Source organism: Pelodiscus sinensis, chromosome 24 (assembly GCF_052426305.1).
Source record: "Pelodiscus sinensis isolate ZL-2025 chromosome 24, ASM5242630v1, whole genome shotgun sequence".
NCBI classification, from domain to species: Eukaryota; Metazoa; Chordata; order Testudines; family Trionychidae; genus Pelodiscus; species Pelodiscus sinensis.
The window spans coordinates 23,162,401-23,182,295 of record NC_143075.1 but is presented as its reverse complement, the minus strand read 5'-3'; the positions used below and the strand labels follow the sequence as shown (position 1 = coordinate 23,182,295).

At 53.5% G+C, this 19,895-nt stretch overlaps 1 protein-coding gene across 1 annotated transcript; it reads right to left on the bottom strand.

Moving 5' to 3' along the window:
• Window positions 1–2,041: 2,041 nt before the first annotated feature.
• Window positions 2,042–19,578, bottom strand: LOC142819416 (claudin-16-like). The gene is made up of 3 exons (XM_075906420.2): window positions 16,654–19,578; window positions 4,809–4,944; window positions 2,042–3,952 (listed from the first exon to the last, which is right to left on the bottom strand). The coding sequence occupies exons 1-3, from the start codon at window positions 16,714–16,716 to the stop codon at window positions 3,654–3,656; spliced, it is 498 nt and encodes a 165-aa protein (XP_075762535.2). The 5' UTR covers window positions 16,717–19,578; the 3' UTR covers window positions 2,042–3,653.
• Window positions 19,579–19,895: the final 317 nt, after the last annotated feature.

Genomic DNA, 19,895 nt, shown 5'->3' with positions numbered 1-19,895 from the left:
AAGGTCTGATACATTTACTGGGGTAAACGCTGTAGGAGTTACAGGGGCAGTTCTCTCAGGCTGTGCTGCACAGGAGGTCAGACTGGTCTTGGAATGTCTGACCGCTCCCTTCTAGGTCCCAGGCCTGTTTCTTGCAGCGGACTCATGCCATTCTCCCGCTCCTAGCCTGGAGCTCAGCATGTGAAGCAGGATCACCAAAGCCCCAGAAGATCAGTCAAGGAGGCAGAGAACGAAGGAAGTGTCAGACCGGCTCAGAAGAGACAGGTCCCAGGCTAGGGGTGGAGCACTGACCCCAGCGATCCCTGACACCAGGCAAAACAGAGCGTTTCCACACTGCAAAGCACTAAGAACCCACCTGCCATCGACTCTATGCCCTCCGATGCTAGAGCTGTCCAGTCCAGGGCGCTCTGCGTGGCACAGGTGACTCTGTGGTCATGCTCACATTTCCCGGGGTGTCCACACACAGGTCTGGTTGTCAGACACGCTACCTGGGGTGCTCCCCACAGACACCACAGTGAGGCATCGCAGGCAGCATTCAATGCAATTCGTTAATCACACACCTGGTGTCACTGAACGTGCCCTAGACACCACACAATCACTCACCTTCTGCATTTCACTGGGCCGGGTTTGCCGACTGGGGCCTCCATATTTCAGGGTGTCTCATTGCAGGTGGAATTTTGATCACATCTTTTGGTGTCCACGAATCACCACGTACCTGTCCCTGAGCACTCACCTGACCCTGAGCAGCTGCTCTTATCAACTGCCCGTCGTCAACTCATCTCCCTTATCGTCTTCTTGGAATGGCCAGCTCCAACTCACCCCTGGGAAAAGCCAAGCTTCAGAGATCAAGGCTTATTGCTTCACACTGGTGTAAGATTTGGGCACTTATTCAGAGGAAGAAAGATGGCAGAAAACCTTTGCAAATAACATGCTGAGATTTTGCGCCAGTATGTAAGGGGAAATGATGTGTGGAGAGGATCTAATAGGAAACAGTGGACAGTTTATGGAGAACCAAGGACAACAAATGTAATAAAATCCCAGTTATTTTAGCGGCACAGCATGTGATTAGGGTGATAGAGGACAGACCAGGCACATGTCTCTTGGCAGAACATCCTTTATGGTGTCTGGCTTCCTGGCTGGTTATTAGGAGATGGAGGGACAATACTGAGCAAGACCTCAGAGCTCTTAATGTGAATTACCATCAACAGAAAAAATACACTCTGAGGTTATGTCTACATTGCCAGGTTATTTCCAGATAAGTTACTTTGAAATACCAACTCCCACAATAACTATTTTGAAATAAGCTTATTCTGCTTGGGTTCGTCTATACAGCGCAGCTAATTTGGAATAACGCACGTTATCCCAAAATAACATTCTGCGTGTCTTAACAGCACTCCCGCTATTTCAAAATACATTCAAAATAACAAGCTTCTTATTCCATCTTCCTGTGAAACTCGTTGCATGAGGACTAAGGGAGATGCAGGGATTTATTTTGAAAAGTGCTGTGTAGTCGGCGCCAAATTTCGAAATAAGCTATTTCGCTACTGTGCAGACGTACCCCTTCATAAGCAGGAATTATTATTTCGAAATTACAGGCTTCGTTGTGTGGACTCTCAGGGTGTGTCTAGACTACAGGGATTTTTCTAAAAAAGTGGCCTTTTTTCGAAAAATCTTTACCTGTGTCTAGACTGCTGCCGCATTCTGTCAACAGTAAATCGAAAGTACGCAGCAGTTTTTTTGACCACGGAAAACCTTGTTTTACAAGGAAGAATGCCTTTTTTCGAAAGTGCTCTTTTGAAAAAAGGCGCTATGTAATGCAAACAGTGCTTTTTCAAAAGAGAACATCCAGACTGCCTGGGTGCTCTCTTCTGAAACAGTGGCTTGCTTTTTCGAAAGGACTGGTTGTAGTCTACACGCTGTTTTGAAAGAAGCTTGCAGTCTAGACTTAGTCTCACCTTGTTATCATATATAGTAGCCCAATGTCTGTGACTTTGTAACGTTGAAACGCTGGCTGTTCCCTCTGGGCAGCACTGTTGCCTCCCGCCATGGTGCTTGGTTGACTTCTGCACCGCTCAGCCAGGCCATTGTGCGGGAACGCAGAAGTCAGCCGAGCGCCACAGCAGGAGGCAACAGCGCCGCCCAGAGGGAACAGCCAGAGGGCGGGGCCTGGACGAGTGTGCGTCTCTGATGTCAGCAAAGGGCGCCGGATTCAAAAGGAGGAAAGTGGAGCAGACACAGAGGACACAGAGGAGACAGAGAGGAGAATGGAGGAGGCGGAGAGGAAGCAGAGGACAGTGAGCGAGAGAGAGAGAGTGAGAGAGACACAGCAGGAAAAGGAGAAGAGAAACACAGAGTGAGAGGCAGGAGGGGAAGAAGAGAAAGAGAAAGAGATGGAGAGAGAGGCAGGAGGAGGAGAAGAGAGAGAATGGCCTTTTGTGCCACTTGCTCCTGCGCGGCAGCCTGGCTGAGTGGCACAGAAGTCAGCTGAGAACCATGGCGGGAGGCGAAGGGGGGCGGGGTGGGGCCTGGATGAGCATACATCCTCAACAGAGACAGAGGAGAGCGGAGAGAGAGTGAGAGGTGGGAGGGGAAGAAGAGAAAGAGAGAGACGGAGAGAGAGGCAGAAGGCGGAGGAGAGCTGAGAGAGAGGGGGAGGCAGTAGGAGGAGAGAGAGAGAGAGAGAGAGAGAGAGAGAGAGACGGAGCGAGAGACTGGAGGCTCAGGAGAGAAGACCGATGTGGAGGAGAGACCTGAAAATCCAGTCTTATGAGGGGCTAATTGGCTAGTTTTGAAATAAGAGGAGTTATTTCAAAGCAACTCCCCTGTGCAGACATGCCCTGACAGAAAGAGAAGAGGTTTATTCCGAGCACAGCCCAGGACCACTCCGGTTATAGAGGTAGGGAGCAACAGTGGTTAGAATTCACTCCACCAAGCCTTGGCACAGCAATGCCTAGAACTGGCCATGTGCTGTGGCCCAGCTAAGCGTGACCCACAGATGTGAGAGGCCAGACATTCCTCAAGCATTGTTTTTCTTTAGCTGTAAAAATCTTCCTTGTGGTGTGCCCAGCAGACCAGCGCTAAGCTCCCATCACATACACACCAGCCACAGCTGCACGGTGGCCCGGGGTTGTGTTGCTGCTAGGGAGTGAAAAGAAACAGGAAGTAGAGCAAATACGCACACCTGAGAACTGCCAGCTTTGCAGCCGCCGCTGGCTGAAGAGGGCCTGACCGGGGCCTCCAGAGACACGGTGGTGAGATGAGACCTGCACTCGCCCAGGGCCAGTCTGAGGGATGCAAAGGTCTGTACTGGGGAGTGGGGGGCTGAGAGCAGGAAAGCAGCAGACAGGAGGTGCCAGAAGGTGCAAGAGCAAATAGGAGGGATCTTATGCCCTGCGTCAGGTGGCTGCACTATCACCCCGTCCTGGCATACTGGTGATGCCACCTGCAAGCGAGAGGGACTCCAGGATCGCTCACCTTGGGGCTGAGTCCGGCCCACAGCTGGGTAAAATCCTGGCTTGTCTCACCTCAAGAGAGTCTTGCCACGAGTCCAGGGGGGGCTGGGCTTTCTCCCACTGTCACCAGGCAGAGGCCAGGTGCTGGTGAGGCGAGATGCCTTTCGGGCATTCCAGGGCCTGCCTACCAGCAGGGGGCGGCTAAAAGCTGCTCTTACTGAAGCCAGGTTCAAAACTCCCACTGACACCCCCTGGGGCCAGGGCTCGGCGCTTTCCCAGTCCCTCCCCAGCGCCGCAGCCCTGGGAGTTACCAGAGCAAAGCCCCTTTGATGGGCTGGTTTTACCTCCCAGAAGGAAAAGGGTCCCGGCAGCCAGGGAAAGCTGATGTTTCTGCTCCCTGATCAGCCTGGTGCATTTCATTCCCGCGATGAAACAGGGCACCGCGCCCAGGCACAGAAGGCCGGTCACGATCGCCAAGGCACGAGTAACCACCAGGGCCGCTGGAAAGACAAGAGTCACACAGGGTCTGAACCTTGCTAACAACTGTTATGGCTACCAGGGAATGGTCGCCACTGAACGCCCAGCCAGCGAAAGCCAGGGAAATGCCAGGAGAGCCAGGCCAGGTGCTGCAGCAGAGCAAGAGCCAATGTAGCCGAGGTTCTGTCCACACATAGAAGGAAAAACTAGTCCCCTCTCCAGAAAGCTTCCCAAGAGGTTCTAGCTGTGGTCAGCAGTCCCTCCAAGGCTATGTCTACACTACAAGATTTTGGCGCAAAAACTAGCAGAGCGTCCACACGTCAAGTGTGTTTTTGCACACACACAAAAATACAGTAAATCCACAGGACAGAGGGCTTTTGCTGGTAGAGTTATTTCTCTCCCCACGAGGAATAACTCCTCTTTGCGCTACAGCTATTGCACAAAAAGGCTTGTGTGGACACTCCGCAGGGGTGCCTTGTGCAAAAGAGCCCATCAGAAAAAGTACGCGAGCTTTCTTGCACAAGAGTGTCCATGCAGCATGGTGCTCTCTTGCGCAGAAGCACATCACTTTTGCGATGCGCTTTTGAGGTGTGGACGCACTTTTGCAAAAGAAGTTTTTGCGGAAGATCTCTGCCACAAAAAGCTTCTGCATAAAAACCCTGCAGTGTAGACAAAGCCCAAGAGCCCAGAGTGGGGGGCGTCAGAGAATTCCTGCAGGTCTGGCGCAGATCCCAGGCCTGGGAATCCCCTGGGGATGGACCCATTAGAGAAACGCACCCCCTTGCCGGATACTTCTTATGTTCTCAATTAAAATGCTGGTCAAACTCAGCGGGCTTCCCGGGCCGCCCTGAGCCAGGCACCGCAGTGTGCTTCACTCACCAGCGTGCTTGCCGAGGTAGGAGACGGGGATGTCGCAGGTCCAGAGGTGGGCCATGTTATCAAACACACACTCGCTCCACAGCCCCCGGCACCTGGCGCTCAGCCCCACGGAGGAGTGGGAGTCCTTGGCATCCTGCTGCAGAGGAGAAGGAAATCGTTTCTCCAAGGGCTGGGCCCCATTTCTGCTCTGCCCTCTCATGCCAGGGGGAGGCAGAAGGTCGAGCTGCCTTCCTGCCCCGGCCCCACCCGGAGACATACCCGGAGGCCCTGCCTGAATCACCCAGCAGCTCTGTTCCAGCACAGTGAGGGCCTTGTCTATGACTGGAGCGCCTAGTGCGGGGTGCGGGAGGGCGATTATTTGGGGATAATCCAAATTTTGGTAAGTAATCCAGGGCTGCACTTTTATATGGAGGGGCTGTGGGGTCTGGGATGGAGACTGGGCACAGAAGAGAGCTCAGGCTAGGGGACTGGGGTGCAGGAGAGTGTGGGGGGTCTGAGAGGGTGTTTGGGCGAAGCAGGGGTTTGTGACCTGGGGCAAGGGATTGGAGTACAGGGTCTAGGAGGTGGTATGGATGCAGGAGAAGATTCTGGCCTGGGGGAGGGTTGTAAGAGGGGTGCAGGATCTGGGAGGGAATTGTGACCTAGGGCAGGGGAGATAGGGGATGCAGAGGTTGTAGGTGGTGACCTAGGGCAGAGAGTTAGGGTGGCAGGTGCAGGTGTAATGCTGGAATTGAACCTGGGACCTCTGGAGCTTAGTGCTTGAGCAAAAAGTGCTCAGCAAAGGCTGTAGGGCAGACTCATCAGTCTCTCTGTAAGACGCCCCAGTGCCACCAGATGGGACAGCACAGCCCCCCCAGCCGGTGTGTGGGCTACAAAGGCTCTGCCAGGAGGCGCTTGTCTAGGCAGCTCCCAGCCAGCAGCCCAGCGGCACCCTCGGGCAGGCTTACTGAAGGAGAGGTAAGTGCTGATCAGATTTAAAGTGGAGAATGGCGGCTCAGTGACTGCTAAAGCTGAAATCATGTAAGAGCGAGGAGAGGGCTGAGCCGGAGCCCTAGTAGCTAGAGGCAGAGCGTGACAGCCACCACCCCAGCCCTGGGGGGTCTGCACCCACGGACGTTCATCGGGGCTCTGTCACGGCACAAGCTGGGAACCCGCGGCCCAAGCACAGCAGTTGATGCTCTTGTTCAAAGTCGAGGGTGGGGCTGCGGTAGCGCACGGCCCCCTCCCTCTGCAACCCCGGCCCCCTCCCTGGCACTTTGGCCATGTTGCCCAAGTGGAAAGACTCAGAAGGCTGGCTGGGAGCGCCCCAGGGAAGCATGTGGCTGGGCAAGCGGCTGCTGGGGAGCAGGGGGGAAGAGCAGCGCACTCGTCCCTGTGAGAGCTTCTCTGAGCAAAACCCTGGGATGCTTCATGGGAAAGGCCGGGCAGCAGAAAACAGGATTTATCCCATTCCCCTTTCCCTCTCTCCTAGTGCCAGCCCCACCAGCCCAGCCCCGCCCCGCCCTGCCATGCCCACCCCAGCTGAACCCATTTCCCTGCACTCGGCCCCTCCAACACAAACGTGACAGATACCTCCCTCCCCCCATGTATTATGAACATAGAAATATGCATAACTCGGAGATGCGCACGTGACCTATCAACATTCGTGTTACAATCTGCTGGGTCCGCGTCGCCTATTCTGGAGTCTGCACCACTCTTGTGTGGGAAGTTAGAAATACGCCGCGTGAGTCTGTTTATGGTTTTCAATGTGCTCAGCAGAGTCGTTACTCCTGCCCCGGACGCCTAATGACTTGATCAGCTCAAGGACTTGTAAACAGCCTTGTTTGTCCTGGTAGCCCTGGAGAGGCATGTGACCATACCACCTGGTGCTGGGATCCATGTTGAACCTGGTATTTTTCCGCAGTGGGGGTGGGCCCAGCAGAGAAGGAGCAAGCAGGGCTGGTATAAAGCCCAGAAGCGATCAGCAGACAGGGGCCGTGGTGAGGGAGTCGGTGGCCACGCTCCGGACAAGGCGGCGAACTGGGGAGAGTGCGGGAAGAGAGGGCTACATGGGAGGATGCTGCAGGCTCCTCTCCAACCATGTAAATGAGAAGGCTGCTAGAGACAGTTGCCATGGAAAGACTTGGTTGTCCTGGAAGGGGGGAGGAGGAAAGACTCGAGTGGCCCGGCCACAGCCAAGCCATGACCCTGAGACCTAGAGAACTGCAGCAGGATCCGCAACAAGCAGCAGAAGGGGCATCAGACCTGGGCAAAGCTAATCCCCTGAGCGGCCAGGAGGAGGCGCCCTAGTGCTGAATGGAACCCGGCTACACCAGCCCCCAGCTGTGGAAACCAGCCCTGCCTCCCTGTTTCTTGCGGGGACTGGAGAAGCAGGAGCAGTGGCAACTGGGAAAGGCCCTGCACTCTAACGTAGCCTCCAAACGCCCCTCCCCTCCTGCCCCCCGTATTTCTCTCCCTCTCCCCCCGTGCCGCTGCAGGGAAGGGGAGGTGGAAAGCGGTGCCTAGGCAGGAGAGCAGGCGGGAGGCTAACGGATCGGAGGACACAGAGGAGCACTACAGCTGATGCCCGCTGGCGGGTGCGTCACAGCAAAGTCCTGTTGCCTTGAGCTCTGTGGCAGCAGCATCACGTGCTCGTGGCCGTTAGTCCTGCCCTGGCTCCAGAGAGACGGACAGGCCATCTCTGGCTGTTCCGCGCGGAGTTGGGGCTGCCTCGTTCCAGCCTCGGGGGCAGTGAGGAGTGAGCAGGGCCAGTACAGGGTCCATAGGGTGTAGGGGCTCTGGCCCCATTAGACGTAAGGGGAATTTTGCCATTTTGGGAGTTAATGTTGGTGAAATGCAAGTGACAGCTGGAGAGACCCTCCGCTGGGCCGTTTCCGGAGGCTGCGGGGCTCAGGAATGCTGGTCTTCTCAGAAAGTTTCGTCCAGAGGAGAAGGAAGGGCCTGTGACATTTCCAGCTTTTTACACCCGGGCAACAGGTCAACAAGCGTGAATGTCTCCAGCTGCCCCCAGCTGCTTGTTTTCATCAGGGCTGAGTGTTGTTATGACAACTCTTCTTATTTCACAGCAAGGGGATGTGAGCCAGCGGGACGCCTCCTCAGCTAGTCAGCAGGCTCCTCTGTCCTGCGGGGGCCAGGCCTGGCTCGTTTGGGACCCAGGGCATCACCGGGAGAATAAGGAGGAGGAGCTACCTGACAATCCAGTTCCCACCAGTTGCAGTTGGTGTTAGATTCCTAATCCGTTCTGGTGCTTTTGTAAGTCCCGTAAGTGCCTCTCTGAGTTTTAGGTGCTTACACTCCTAAGGGCCAATTTCCAAAGGGACTTCAGGGTCCTGAGTGAACTAAGTCACTTTTTAAAAAATGGATCTTAGGTGCCTCAACCTCTTAAGTCTGGACTATTCCACCCCTAGTCTGTGCCCGAAAACAGGACCATTTTTCATCCCTTTGTGAACAGTTCGGCTGTGTCTCGTCTGGCCAGTTTTTCCGGAAAATCAGCCACTTTTCTGGAAAAACTTGCCAGCTGACTTTTGTCTTTGTGCAAAAAGGCCAGTGTAGACAGCTCAGATTTGTTTTCTGCAAAAAAGCCGCAATCGTGAAAATGGTGATCGGGGCTTTTTTTGCACAAAAGCGCGTCTAGATTGGCCAGGGACGCTTTTCCGCAAAAAATGCTTTTGTTGAAAAGCGTCCGTGCCAATCTAGACGCTCTTTTCCGCAAATGCTTTTAACGGAAAACTTATCCGTTAAAAGCATTTCTGGAAAATCATGCCAGTATAGACGTAGCCTACAAGTTGACATGCTCAGTGTGGATCGGGAGAAATTGGGTGTCCCATTCTGCCATAACTACACCCCAGTCCCAGCAAGTTCCTCTTGCACTCACTGGTGTCTAACGGCAACGCACTGTGCCTAGTGTGAAAACCATTTCACACCACATTTGGAATTCGGTTCCTTTCAGTGTCATTGGCTGCCACCTGATGAGAAGATAATGGGAGCACCAGGCTCTCTCTGTTCTTGTCGCTCTGCCGTTATCCCTCTCTCAGGCCTGAATTCAACCCCAGCCTTCCTAACCTTCCCACCCTCTGCACATCACCCGTTTCGCAACCGCTCCCTCTGCTCAGGGAGCCGACAGCCTCGCCGGGCCCTGGGCAGGGTAGGGGGCAGAAGGGGCAGGGCTCCAGTGGTTGGGATGGGGCCAACCAGCCCTCAGAGCCTCCTGATCACAGGATACCTGCGCTCCCCGCCTGGCCTCAATGGCGCTCAGAGCCCGGGGCGCTCCAGCGGTGTGGGGCTCTGGCCTCCAACACTGCTGCAGAAGTGGCAGCAGCAGCCTGGAGTCCCAGGCCCTTTTGAATCACCAGGTCCTGGAGCAACTACCTTCCTCCCGCCCCGCCCCCATGCTGGCCTGCCTGCCTCTGCTGTGAACTCCTGCAAACGGGCTCGGAACTGAGCACACTCATCAGGAACCACGGGTGGATTTAATGACAATATTTTCAGCAGCACTTCCTGCCCCGTTGCTTAGGCAGCCCGGGGGGGGGGGGGGGTTGCTGTTTTGTCTGCACATGGTCTCTACTGGGCACCTGGGTCCTTGCCACGAGCAGTGACAAGGAATTTACAGCCAAGCAACGCGCGGGAGCAGCTGAAATGCTCCCTCCCGATGGTCACTGCCAAGCATTTGCCGGCAGGGAATTTCACCTGCCGTCAATTGCTCCTAGTTCAGGGCTCGGCAGCACCTCCCCATCCTCTCTCATGCCGCTGGGCTGAGAGAATATGGTGAGGGAAGGACGTGGCGTCCGCAGGTTTCGCCCCCTTACTCTTCACCCCCATCCCCACTTCCTGATGGCATGTAGGGGGTTGTGGTGCACACAGAGCCGCCCCATGCACAGGACAATCTGGGGCAGCCCCCATCACTCGGTGCTTCGGGGGAGGCAGACGCATGGGACATGGGCAGCCAAGGGGCTAGCGGGGGGCCTGATGCCTGCAGCAGGGGTCAGACCCGCACACGCTGGCGGTGGTGAGAAGTGGAACGGCCCAGCCCCAGCCTGCTCCCAGCATCGCTTGAGGGAGGGGACTGGGGGGAAGCTGTGGAGGGGGCAGGGTAAACCAGAGGCAGCACAAGGCCTCTTCTCACCATGCTGCCTGGGGTGGAGGAGGGGGTTGTCCCAGGCCCTGCACCCCCTAGGGATGGCTCTATTTGTGTGAGTCAAATTGCCACACCCCTTGAGTGGCTCTTTTCCTCTCTGGCCCTCACCTGACCCCCGGCTCTCGCCCACAGCTCCAAGTATCCCCTAAGCCACTCCAGAGGGCTCCTTAGCCTTTGTTGGCTGTCTGGTCATTCCCAGGACGGGTGGGACTTGAGCTGTCAAGGGGGAGAATGGAACTTGAACCCACCACCTTGTGCTCCCCAGGCAAATCCCCTAGCTCACTCCAGAACCCAGCCCACCTACCTATCTTCAGGGTGTCCCCTCCCACACTCTGAACCCAGCCCACCTACCTATCTTCAGGGTGTCCCCTCCCACACTCTGAACCCCTTGGCCCAAGACCAGAGCCTGCACCTCAACCCCCCCGCTACCCCAGCCTGGTGAAAGTGAATGAGATTCGGGGCTGGAGTGAGCAGGGTGGGGCCTCGGAGAAGGGGTGGGGCAGGGGCAGGGCCTCAAGGAAGGAAATGGGGGAAGCGTATTTTGGTTTGAGGTAGATCTTACGTTGCACTTCAACTGAAAAAGTGACTTTGTGGTTAAAACAGTTGGAGACCCCTGCTGCAAGGTGCTGCAAGACTATTCACAATTTTTAAGTTACAGACTAACTCAGCTCCCCCTCAAGCTGTCTCCCATTTCAGTCAACCCTCCTGGACATGTCATTCAGGCACATTTCTCTTCCACAGTCTGTAGTGGTGGGAGGAGCGGCAAAACTCCAGGGCAAGATTGCCGCTGGCTGTCGTAGCTACAAGCCTGCGCACAGGTAGCCTGGGATACTGGTGATACATCCATGACCTGGGGGCCGCAGGGAAGCTCAGCGCCACCCTGTGGCAGAGCAGCCCTTTGTAAGGATCGCGCTGCTCTCCCTTTGTAAGGGAAGGGGCGAGACAAGGAGCCTCGCACATGCCTCCCAAAGCACCTTTGGCAGCTCACGTGGCTGGCAGCTCGTCCACAACACAGTCAAAAACCAAAGATCACTCAGCAGCACCGAGATTGCTGCTGGGAACGTCAGGAGTCCGACAGACGAAGACGATACTTCTCAGTTGGAAAGACGAGCAGCTGGCCTGGTACAACCCTGCCTCTGCAGCACTCAGTGGGCCCCTTGGCAGATGAGGGCGTTGTCACAGAACCGGTGGGCAGATGCACCTTCTTTTGGAAGGGAAAAGACCCACAGGAAGACCCTGTGGAGGGGGAAACTCTTGTTCCAAACTCTTGCACTTCCTCCCGGGCATCAGGGACAGACTCGTGAAACTCCAGCTGCTGCTAAGAAAGTCATGATTTGCTACCCTCCCCCATGCAATGCGCCCACCTGAGCAAGCTCCGTCCGATGCTAAGGAACAGCGCTGCTCTCCGCTCGGCAAGGCAGCACCCCAACGTAACAAACGAATCACCCTAGGAGACTTCACTGCGAGAGCAGGCAAAGAGAACAGCTGGACAAAATGGCTTTAGAGAATAAATGAGCATGGTCTCCTGCTTGTAGGCAAGTGTGCAGGACACAGCCTGACAATCGCAAAGACAGGATGTCCCAGCTATACATCCAGGATACAGTCCAAAAAACGTGGATGTACAGCGAAACGATGTCAAGCGGGGAATTTTTTTCCCGCGCCTGACTTCCATTTGTGCACATTGGTGTGGGGAGGTGTGATAGAAGAGCAGGGAATAGGAGGACTCATAAAGCATCAGTTCCTACAAGTGTGAATGATGCTAGTGCAGAACCGATGTATACCGGGGCAACTTATAGCGGGGATGCCCTGTGCCATCTTCTGACTGCCCGTCGAGCCCCGCCCCCGGGGTCTGCCGGCTGCCACCCATGGCTCCACAGAAGCATGTACAGAGCCCACGACTCAGTCTTCAACATTATAAGGCTTAAAGCAAAACAAAAGGCACCGGACGATCGACAAGAGAAACACTCTTTGCAGGTAATTGGGCTCCCCGGCGCGAGATCGCCAGGGCGTCATAGATCGTGTCACTGAAGCATCACAGTTGTTTGGCCTTGCAACAAGCCTGGGGGAAACTGGGGTGTTGCCTCAATCTTCTTCCTCACTCTCTGTCCATCTCCTGGCGTAGCCATTAGTGGAATCCAACTAAAGCAAGTTCACAGTTTTGACTGTCTCCGCAGCAACATCTCCAGGGATTGAGCTCTTGCCAAAGATGGCAGACAGGACCCAGAAAGCTGCTCAGGCACTAAGAAAGCTATGTAACAAAGTCCTACAACCCCCAACACAGCCCTCTCCATCACCCACAATCAAACTTTACAAAGCTGTTGTGCTCACATCTCTCCCCCATGGCTGTGAGACTGGACAAATGGCGAACCAAACAGCTGGAGGCCTTCCATATGTGGCTTCTACAAGCCATTATGGGGATCCGCTGGCAGGTCAAAATTACCAACCCGGAGGTTCACCAAAAGTCAAATGCCATAAGCATCAAGGCCAGGCTGATACAAGCACTGGGATGTCTGAACATTGACTCCCCAGAAAAGTTTTCTACGGCGAATTGGCACAAGGACATGACAAAGCCTGCCCAGAAAGTGTTACAAGGCCAGATCAGGAACAGCCTACATTTCGGGACAACAAAACCAGGTGATCTCGAGAAAGCTGCATCAGATTGATCAGCCTGGTGGCGTACACCACTCAGCTTTGAGGAGCACAGAAATAATTTACTGTTAGCAGCACGCGGAGAGTGTCCTCCTGTTGCTGTAGCTACCAAGAAGCTGACCAGTGACGAGCATGAGCATCCCACTTTGGACTCAGAATTGCTCAGGATCCACACAAAGAGGTGGCATGAAAATGTCATCACCGAGCCAACGGACTAGGGGAGAGAGAATAATGTTAAGCAGCAGTAGCACTAGCCCACAGAGAAAGGGCAGGTCTGGGGGTGAATGAGCTACCTTGGGAATCGGGGGAGCTGTATTCATTTGCCAGCTGTATCACACATGCCGTGTGACCCTGGGCAAGTCCTCACACGCAAAGTATTGGGCAGCCAAGTCCTAGTTTTGGGCTTTGCTATGATGCACAAAACTCATATTGACGCCTAGAGGTGCCAAAACACATTCGGTGCCTAAGATTTGCCAATAACCTCAGCACGTTTGTTGCTGCCTCTTAGCATGCACAGTGCTGCCTCCCTCTGGGCACCCAGGCTACTACCTTGCCCCGAGTCACATGGCTAGCTAGCCACCAACCAGAGAAGGCAGGTGTTGGCCCAGCCTAGTCGCACACAGGGCCCAATCTGGCAGGTGTGGTAGGAGGGCACCTGCCAGGGCAGGAAGGGAGGGCAGAGACCCAGGGCAGTAGGAAGGGACAGCTCAGTGGTTTGAGCATTGGCCTGCTAAGCCCAGGATTGTGAGCTCAGTCCTTGAGGACCATTTAGGGATCTGGGGCAAATCTGTCCGGGATGGTACTTGGTCCTGTCATAGGGGCAGGGAGACTGGACTTGATTCGATGGCCTCTCAAGGTCCCTTCCAACTCTATGAGATGGGTCTGTCTCCATGTCTATTAGCACAGTGGTTACATAGTCACATGACTGTGGGAGACGCCAATGGTGTCCCCTCACCTGAGGGAGAGAAGGGATTGGAACGGAACAGGGATGTGCCATCTCTTCGCTGAATGCCCAAACCACTGAGCTTTTGGGGTGTCTCCCCTATTGTGAAAGCCTGGATCCTGGCTCTTCCATCTGAAGAAACAGTGAGGTGGCAAAATTTGTAGCTGATACTACAAGACAGTTAAGACCAAAGCAGACTGTGAAGAGCTTCAAAAAGATCTCACCAAACTGAGTGACTGGACAACAAAATGGCAAATAATTTTAATGTGGATAATGTAAAGTAATGCACATTGGAAACAATAATCCCAACTAGACATACAGTATGATGGGGACTCATTTGGCTACAACTAGTCAAGAGTGAGATCTTGGAGTCATTGTGGATAGTTCTCTGAAAACATCCACTCGGTGTGCAGCGGCCGTCAAATAAGCAAACAGAATATTAGGAATAATTTGAAAAGGGATTGAGAATAAAACAGAGAATATCTTATTGCTCTATATAAAACCATGATACAGCCACATCTTGAATACTGCGTACAGATGTGGTCACCTCATCTCAAAAAAAGATATATTGGCATTGGAAAAGGTTCAGAAGAGTGCAACAAAAATGATTAGGGGATTGGAATGAAGAGATTAAAAAACTGGGATTTTTCAGTTTAGAAAAGAGGAGACTAAGGGGGGATATGATAGAGGTTTATAAAATCATGACTGGTGTGGAAAAAGTGAATAAGGAACTGTTATTTACCTATTCCCACAATATCAGAACTAGGTGTCTCCAAATGAAATTAATAGGTAGTAGGTTTAAAACAAGCAAAGGGAAGTTTTTCTTCAAACAGAGCACGGTCGGTCTCTGGCACTCTTTGCCAGAGGAGGTTGTGAAGACCAGGACTTTAATAGGGTTCAAGAAAGAGCTATATAAATTCATCTAAATTCATCTGAGGTAAGTAGGATGAAGTTTAATAGGGATAAATGCAAAATACTCCACTTAGGAAGGAATAATCCATTTCACACATAGGGAATAGTAAGTGACTGTCTAGGAAGGAGTCCTGCAGAAAGGAATCTAGGGGTCATAGTGGACTACAAGCTAAATATGAGTCAACAGTGTGACACTGTTCCAAAAAAAGCAAACATGATTCTGGGCTGCAATAACAGGAGTGTTGTGAGCAAGACACAAGAAATCATTCTTCTGCTCTACTCTGCACTGATTAGGCCTCAGCTGGAGTATTGTGTCCAGTTCTGGGCACCGCATTTCAAGAAAGATGTGGAGAAATTGCAGAAGGTCCAGAGAAGAGCACAACAAGAATGATGAAAGGTCTAGAATACATGAGCTATGAGGGAAAGCTGCAGGAATTGGACTTATTTAGTTTGGAAAAGAGAAGACAGAGGGGACATGAGAGCCGTTTTTAGGTATCTAAAAGGGTGTTGTCACAGGAAGGAGGGGGGGAAATTGTTCTCCTTGGCCTCTGATGATAGAAGCAATGGGCTTAAATTGCAGCAAGGGCAGTTTAAGTTGGACATTAGGAAAAACTTCCTAAGTGTCAGGGTGGTTAAACACTGGAATAAATTGCCTAGGGAGGTTGTGGAATCTCCGTCACTGGAGATATTTAAGAGGAGGTTAGACAGACACCTGTTAGGGATGATCTAGATCATGGGTTCCCAAACTGAGGGGTGTGCCAGAATTCCAGGGGGGGTGCAAGGTGATCCAGCTCCCCCTCCCCCCCATCAAGTTTTGCTGCCTCTGACAGTGTTTTGGGGTTTTTTTCCCCTCAACAAGTTTTGCTGCTATTTTGGGGGAGCGCGCGAGGGTTTTTCAAAAATCAAAAAGTTTGAGAACCACTGCCCTAGAATGTATCCCTCTTCCCACTTAGAAACTGGTGCATTGACTTTGGTTGATTAGTTAACTAATGCTGGTAATCTGTTGTGCGTTTGATTTGACCTGTATTCCACTGGACTTTTTGATTGGCACAGCAATTTGCTATGTGTCTTTTTTCTTTAAGCTTAATATTAGTGCAAAATGGGTTGAGATGCTGTAAGTTAAGTTTTGTTGCTGGGGGGGAGGGCGTGAGGGTCTCAAAAATCAAACGGGGGTGCAATGCTGAAAAGTTTGGGAATCGCTGAGCTAGATGGTGCTTGGTCCTGCGGTGAGGGCAGGGGACTGGATTTGATGACCTCTATGATTCTATGGAGGTTACGTCCATCAATGGCTATTAGTCAAGATGAGTAGGGATGGTGTCTAACCTCTGTCAGAGACTGGGACTGCATGACAGGAGAGGAATCACTTGAAGATTCCCGGTTCTGTTCACTCCCTCTGGGGCATCTGGCACTGGCCACTGTGGGCAGACAGGACCTTTGGTCTGACCCAGTCTGGCCGCTCTTATCTGGCAGCTGAGTCCTCTCACCATCAGGCTGCAGAGTCATTCTCAGGCATGTGCTCTCATTCATGTGCGCTCTCGCTCTGGCCCCGACCTGGAGCCCAATGGTTAGAGCCCCCCAAGCATTTCTCATTCAGCCCAGCTCAGCCAGAATCCAGGCTGGGCCATGACAGCGATGTTGGCACTTGTGTCGTAGACGTTCAGAGCCGGGAGTGGAGCTGATGCAAAGAAAATGGGCCTCCCTCCCTTCTCCGCAGAAAAATGTAAAATCTGGCTCTAGCCAGCCTGGGCCCACTGTGACTTGAATCTAATCTGCAGAGCTCAGTCCAGAGAGGCTCACTCCTGCATCCAGCCCAGCCCCGGCAGCTAAGCACGGGCAGCACTTCAGAAAAACCATCAGCTCTCACTTTGACGCTTGCATCGAGTATTAGAAACAAGCCGGGAGCAACTCCCATTCGCGCCAGCCCGGCCCTCAGAGGCTGCCGCCTTTCCTCTGTGCGACAACACCCCTGCCCCAGCATGCAAACCCAAGTGCTGCCTCCGCTGATGCCTATCCAGGGAGAATAAACCCACCCCGGCTCCCCTGTGGCTGCAGCCAAAGTCCCCTTCCACCGGCCAAATGCAAGGCCCCAGCCACGCCACAGCCAGGCCCATCCCTGTCACCAGTACATCCCTCCCCTTCTAGACCCCCCTCACCATCGCTCCTGCCCTCTGACAAACCCTGATCCTGATATAAAGCCAGGGACTTACCCGCCAGCAATCCGTTCCCGTGCACAGGGCAAAGAACAGGAGACCCAGGCCTCCTGCGGCCATCCTCAGCACATCCCCAGCCACCGCGACGGGAGGGGGGGGGGGGGGGCATTCCTGCTCAGCTGTTCCTGGAGCAGCGCCCCTCCGCCCAGGCAGCCGACGAGAAAGCTGAGCCGCAGGCAGCTCGCTGACGGCTACAGGGCCCTTCCACCGGGAGAGCAAAGACCCAGGAAATATTACAGCAGGCAGAGGCCCAAGCCTTCATCTCCCCGCAGTGTGCTTGGAAAGGGAGGGCCCGTGGTCGGTGCAATCACCAGCTAACGTGCGCTTATGCACTGATCTCAGAGTCCCTCTCCACAGGTGGGCAAGTATCACGACCTTTGTTTCCAGGGGACACAGCGAAGTTAATGGAAGTCATGATCCACCCACTGGGTCGCGCTACCCCCCCAGCTCTCATTCTCTGCAACTGAGACCTCAGCTCTGCTCTGGCTAATAAAACAATCCTTGGTTCCTGGAAGCTCTGGCTCAGAGCAGCTTAAAGTTCAGAACTGAACGGGAAGATGGCTGGACAAACCGCTCAAACCTGGGAAATTTGAAGTGAGGATTAAACTGCAACGGAAATGGAGGAGCCAGCATCCTGCTGGCCTGCGGGATCTTGTGAACGCCTGTTTCAGGTTCTGTGATTTCATGTTGGCTCAGGGGTTTGTGGCTGAGCTGCTGCTGGGAGTGAGGTCAGTCCTCTCCAACGGTCCTCATTGGGCAGGACTGCCCTCACTTTAGTCCCAGTGTCACCTCTGTTCCACACAATGGAGGCTGCACCTTGCTTTTGCTCTTGCAGCCCGTGTTCTACATCCACAAAGCAGGTCTTCTGGTCACAGCCAGGCCGGGGGGGAGCTTGTAATAACAAGCAGATGTTTGGGATGGGGAAAGGGACCAGGAAAGAGCCGAAGGAGGGGGGGGCTCTGGTACATTTCAAAAGCAAAACCGTTTCTCTGCTGTGCCTCTGCCTCTCCTACCCCCCACGGAGACAAACAGACACAGACAGACAGCCTGGCAGAGAGCTTGTGCAAGGGCACTTTTCCTTAAGAGTTGAAAAATACCTTTGGCTTTTGGTTAGGGTTTTCAGGTGTCCAGTATTTTCGCCTCTTGTCCGGTAAAAAAAATTCAGAAAATACTGGACACCTAAAATGTCAGGTATTTTCTGGGTTTTTTTCCCTGCCAGGAGGCAAAAATACTGGACACCTGGCAACTCTATGACTGGCAACTGGGCCCAGCCCCCGGCCCCGGCCCACCTACTTATCTGGTTCCACAGAGAAGCTGCATTCTGGTTTGATCAAGAAAACAAAATGGCCACTGGCAAAATGCTTAAAGACCAAGGGAAAGCAATGCCTTCCCTGGGTCATAGTGCTCAACCACAACGCTGTTCCTATCCCTATTCTGACTGCATGCACTTAAAGGGACCATGCTGTTTTAATGCTGTTTGTTTTGTTTGTTTGCTTAATAACTGAGTCCTTTTGGGGGGGGGGGGGGCTCAACAACTTTAGTCTCCCCTAATTTCCCCCCCCAACAGAATTTTTTCCCCAGTGTTTTTTTTTGGGGGGGGGAGGGGGACAGTTTCAGTATTTTTGATTAAACCATCTAGCACCAACTTTTGGTCTATTCTCTGATTTGTTCTCTCATCATTTTTAAGCCAGTCTAATGATTCCGTGCCCTGGCTACAGCTGCTGCAGGAACAGGCCCAGCGCTGCCTCAGGCTGCCATTTACAAACCGACGGTTAAGCTGCATTGCCAGACGCTAGGCCTCAGCCTGCAGCTCCCAGCCGAAGAGCGGAGGAGGAGGAGCATCTGGGTGACACAGTCCAGGACGCAATGCAGCTGCTTCCAGGGAACAAGGGCAGGGCAGACTAGCCAGTTGGCTAATGGGGCCCATGCACAGGGGCCCTGGCCAAGGGGGGGAAGGGGAAGGGAGAGGAGGGGAGGGGGCAGAAAAATTGCACAAGAAGCCCCCAATGCCAACCAGGTTCTCTGGCAGACACGCAGGGCGGGTGGGGTGGGGGAAGACTCCGTGCGGCAGGGGAAGCCCACAACACTGCTCCCCGGCAGATGCACTGGGGGAATCCCTAGTGCCCCAACTACAGCTGCAGCTGCAGCAGCCTCAGGCCAGGGAGCTCTTGCTCCGTGCTCAGGCCCCCGGCCTGTGGCAGAGAGACAGAACGTCATGGGGTGGGGACAGTCTGGAGCAAAGGAGTTGTGGGGCTCCAGTGGTGGGGTGGAACAGAGTGGGGCTATGGAGAAAGGCAAAATGGAGTGAGGCCGTGGGCTTGACTGTAGACATAAGGGGTGGAATGGGGGCGGGGCCACAGGTAGAAGGGGTGAGCCTTAATTAGGCGGAGGAGCTATCAGGCAGTCCAGGGCTTTATAAAGGCATGAGTCAGCAACCAGGGAGCTTATGAACAGAGGCTGTTAACGGAGTTTTGAGAGGGAGTTGGGAAGGGGGCGAGATACTTGCCATTCTTTAAAATCTTTTTGCTACACTCCTGCCCTTCAAGGAGGCATTTAATAACATGTCATTGCGGAGCCTTCGGCCATTATCTTTGAAAATTCATGGAGATCGGTAGAGATCCCAGATGACTGGAAAAAGGCAAATGTAGTGCCCATCTTTAAAAAAGGGAAGAAAGATGATCCAGGGAATTACAGACCAGTCAGCCTTGCTTCAGTCTCCGGAAAAATCATGGAGGGGATCCTCAAGGAATCCGTTTTGAAGCACTTGGAAGAGGGGAAAGTGATCAGGAATAGTCAGCATGGATTCACGAAGGGCAAGTTGTGCCTGACCAGTCTGATTAGCTTCTATGGTATAGACTCAGACTTTAAGGTCAGAAGGGACCATTATGACCATCTAGTCTGACCCCCTGCGCAACGCAGGCCACCAAATCTCACCCACCCTCTCCTAGAATAATCCTCTCACCTGTATCTCAGATATTGAAGCCCTCAAATAGTTTGAAGACCCCAAGATGCAGAGAATCCTCCAGCTGTGATCTGTGCCCCATGCTACAGAGGAAGGCGAAAAACCTCCAGGGCCTCTGCCAATCTACCCTGGAGGAAAATTCCTTCCCGACCCCAAATATGGCGATCAGCTAAACCCTGTTGAGGTAACTGGCTCTGTGGATATGGGAAAGTCAGTGAATGTGATAAACCTTGCCTTTAGCAAAGCTTTCGATACGGTCTCCCACAATATTCTTGCC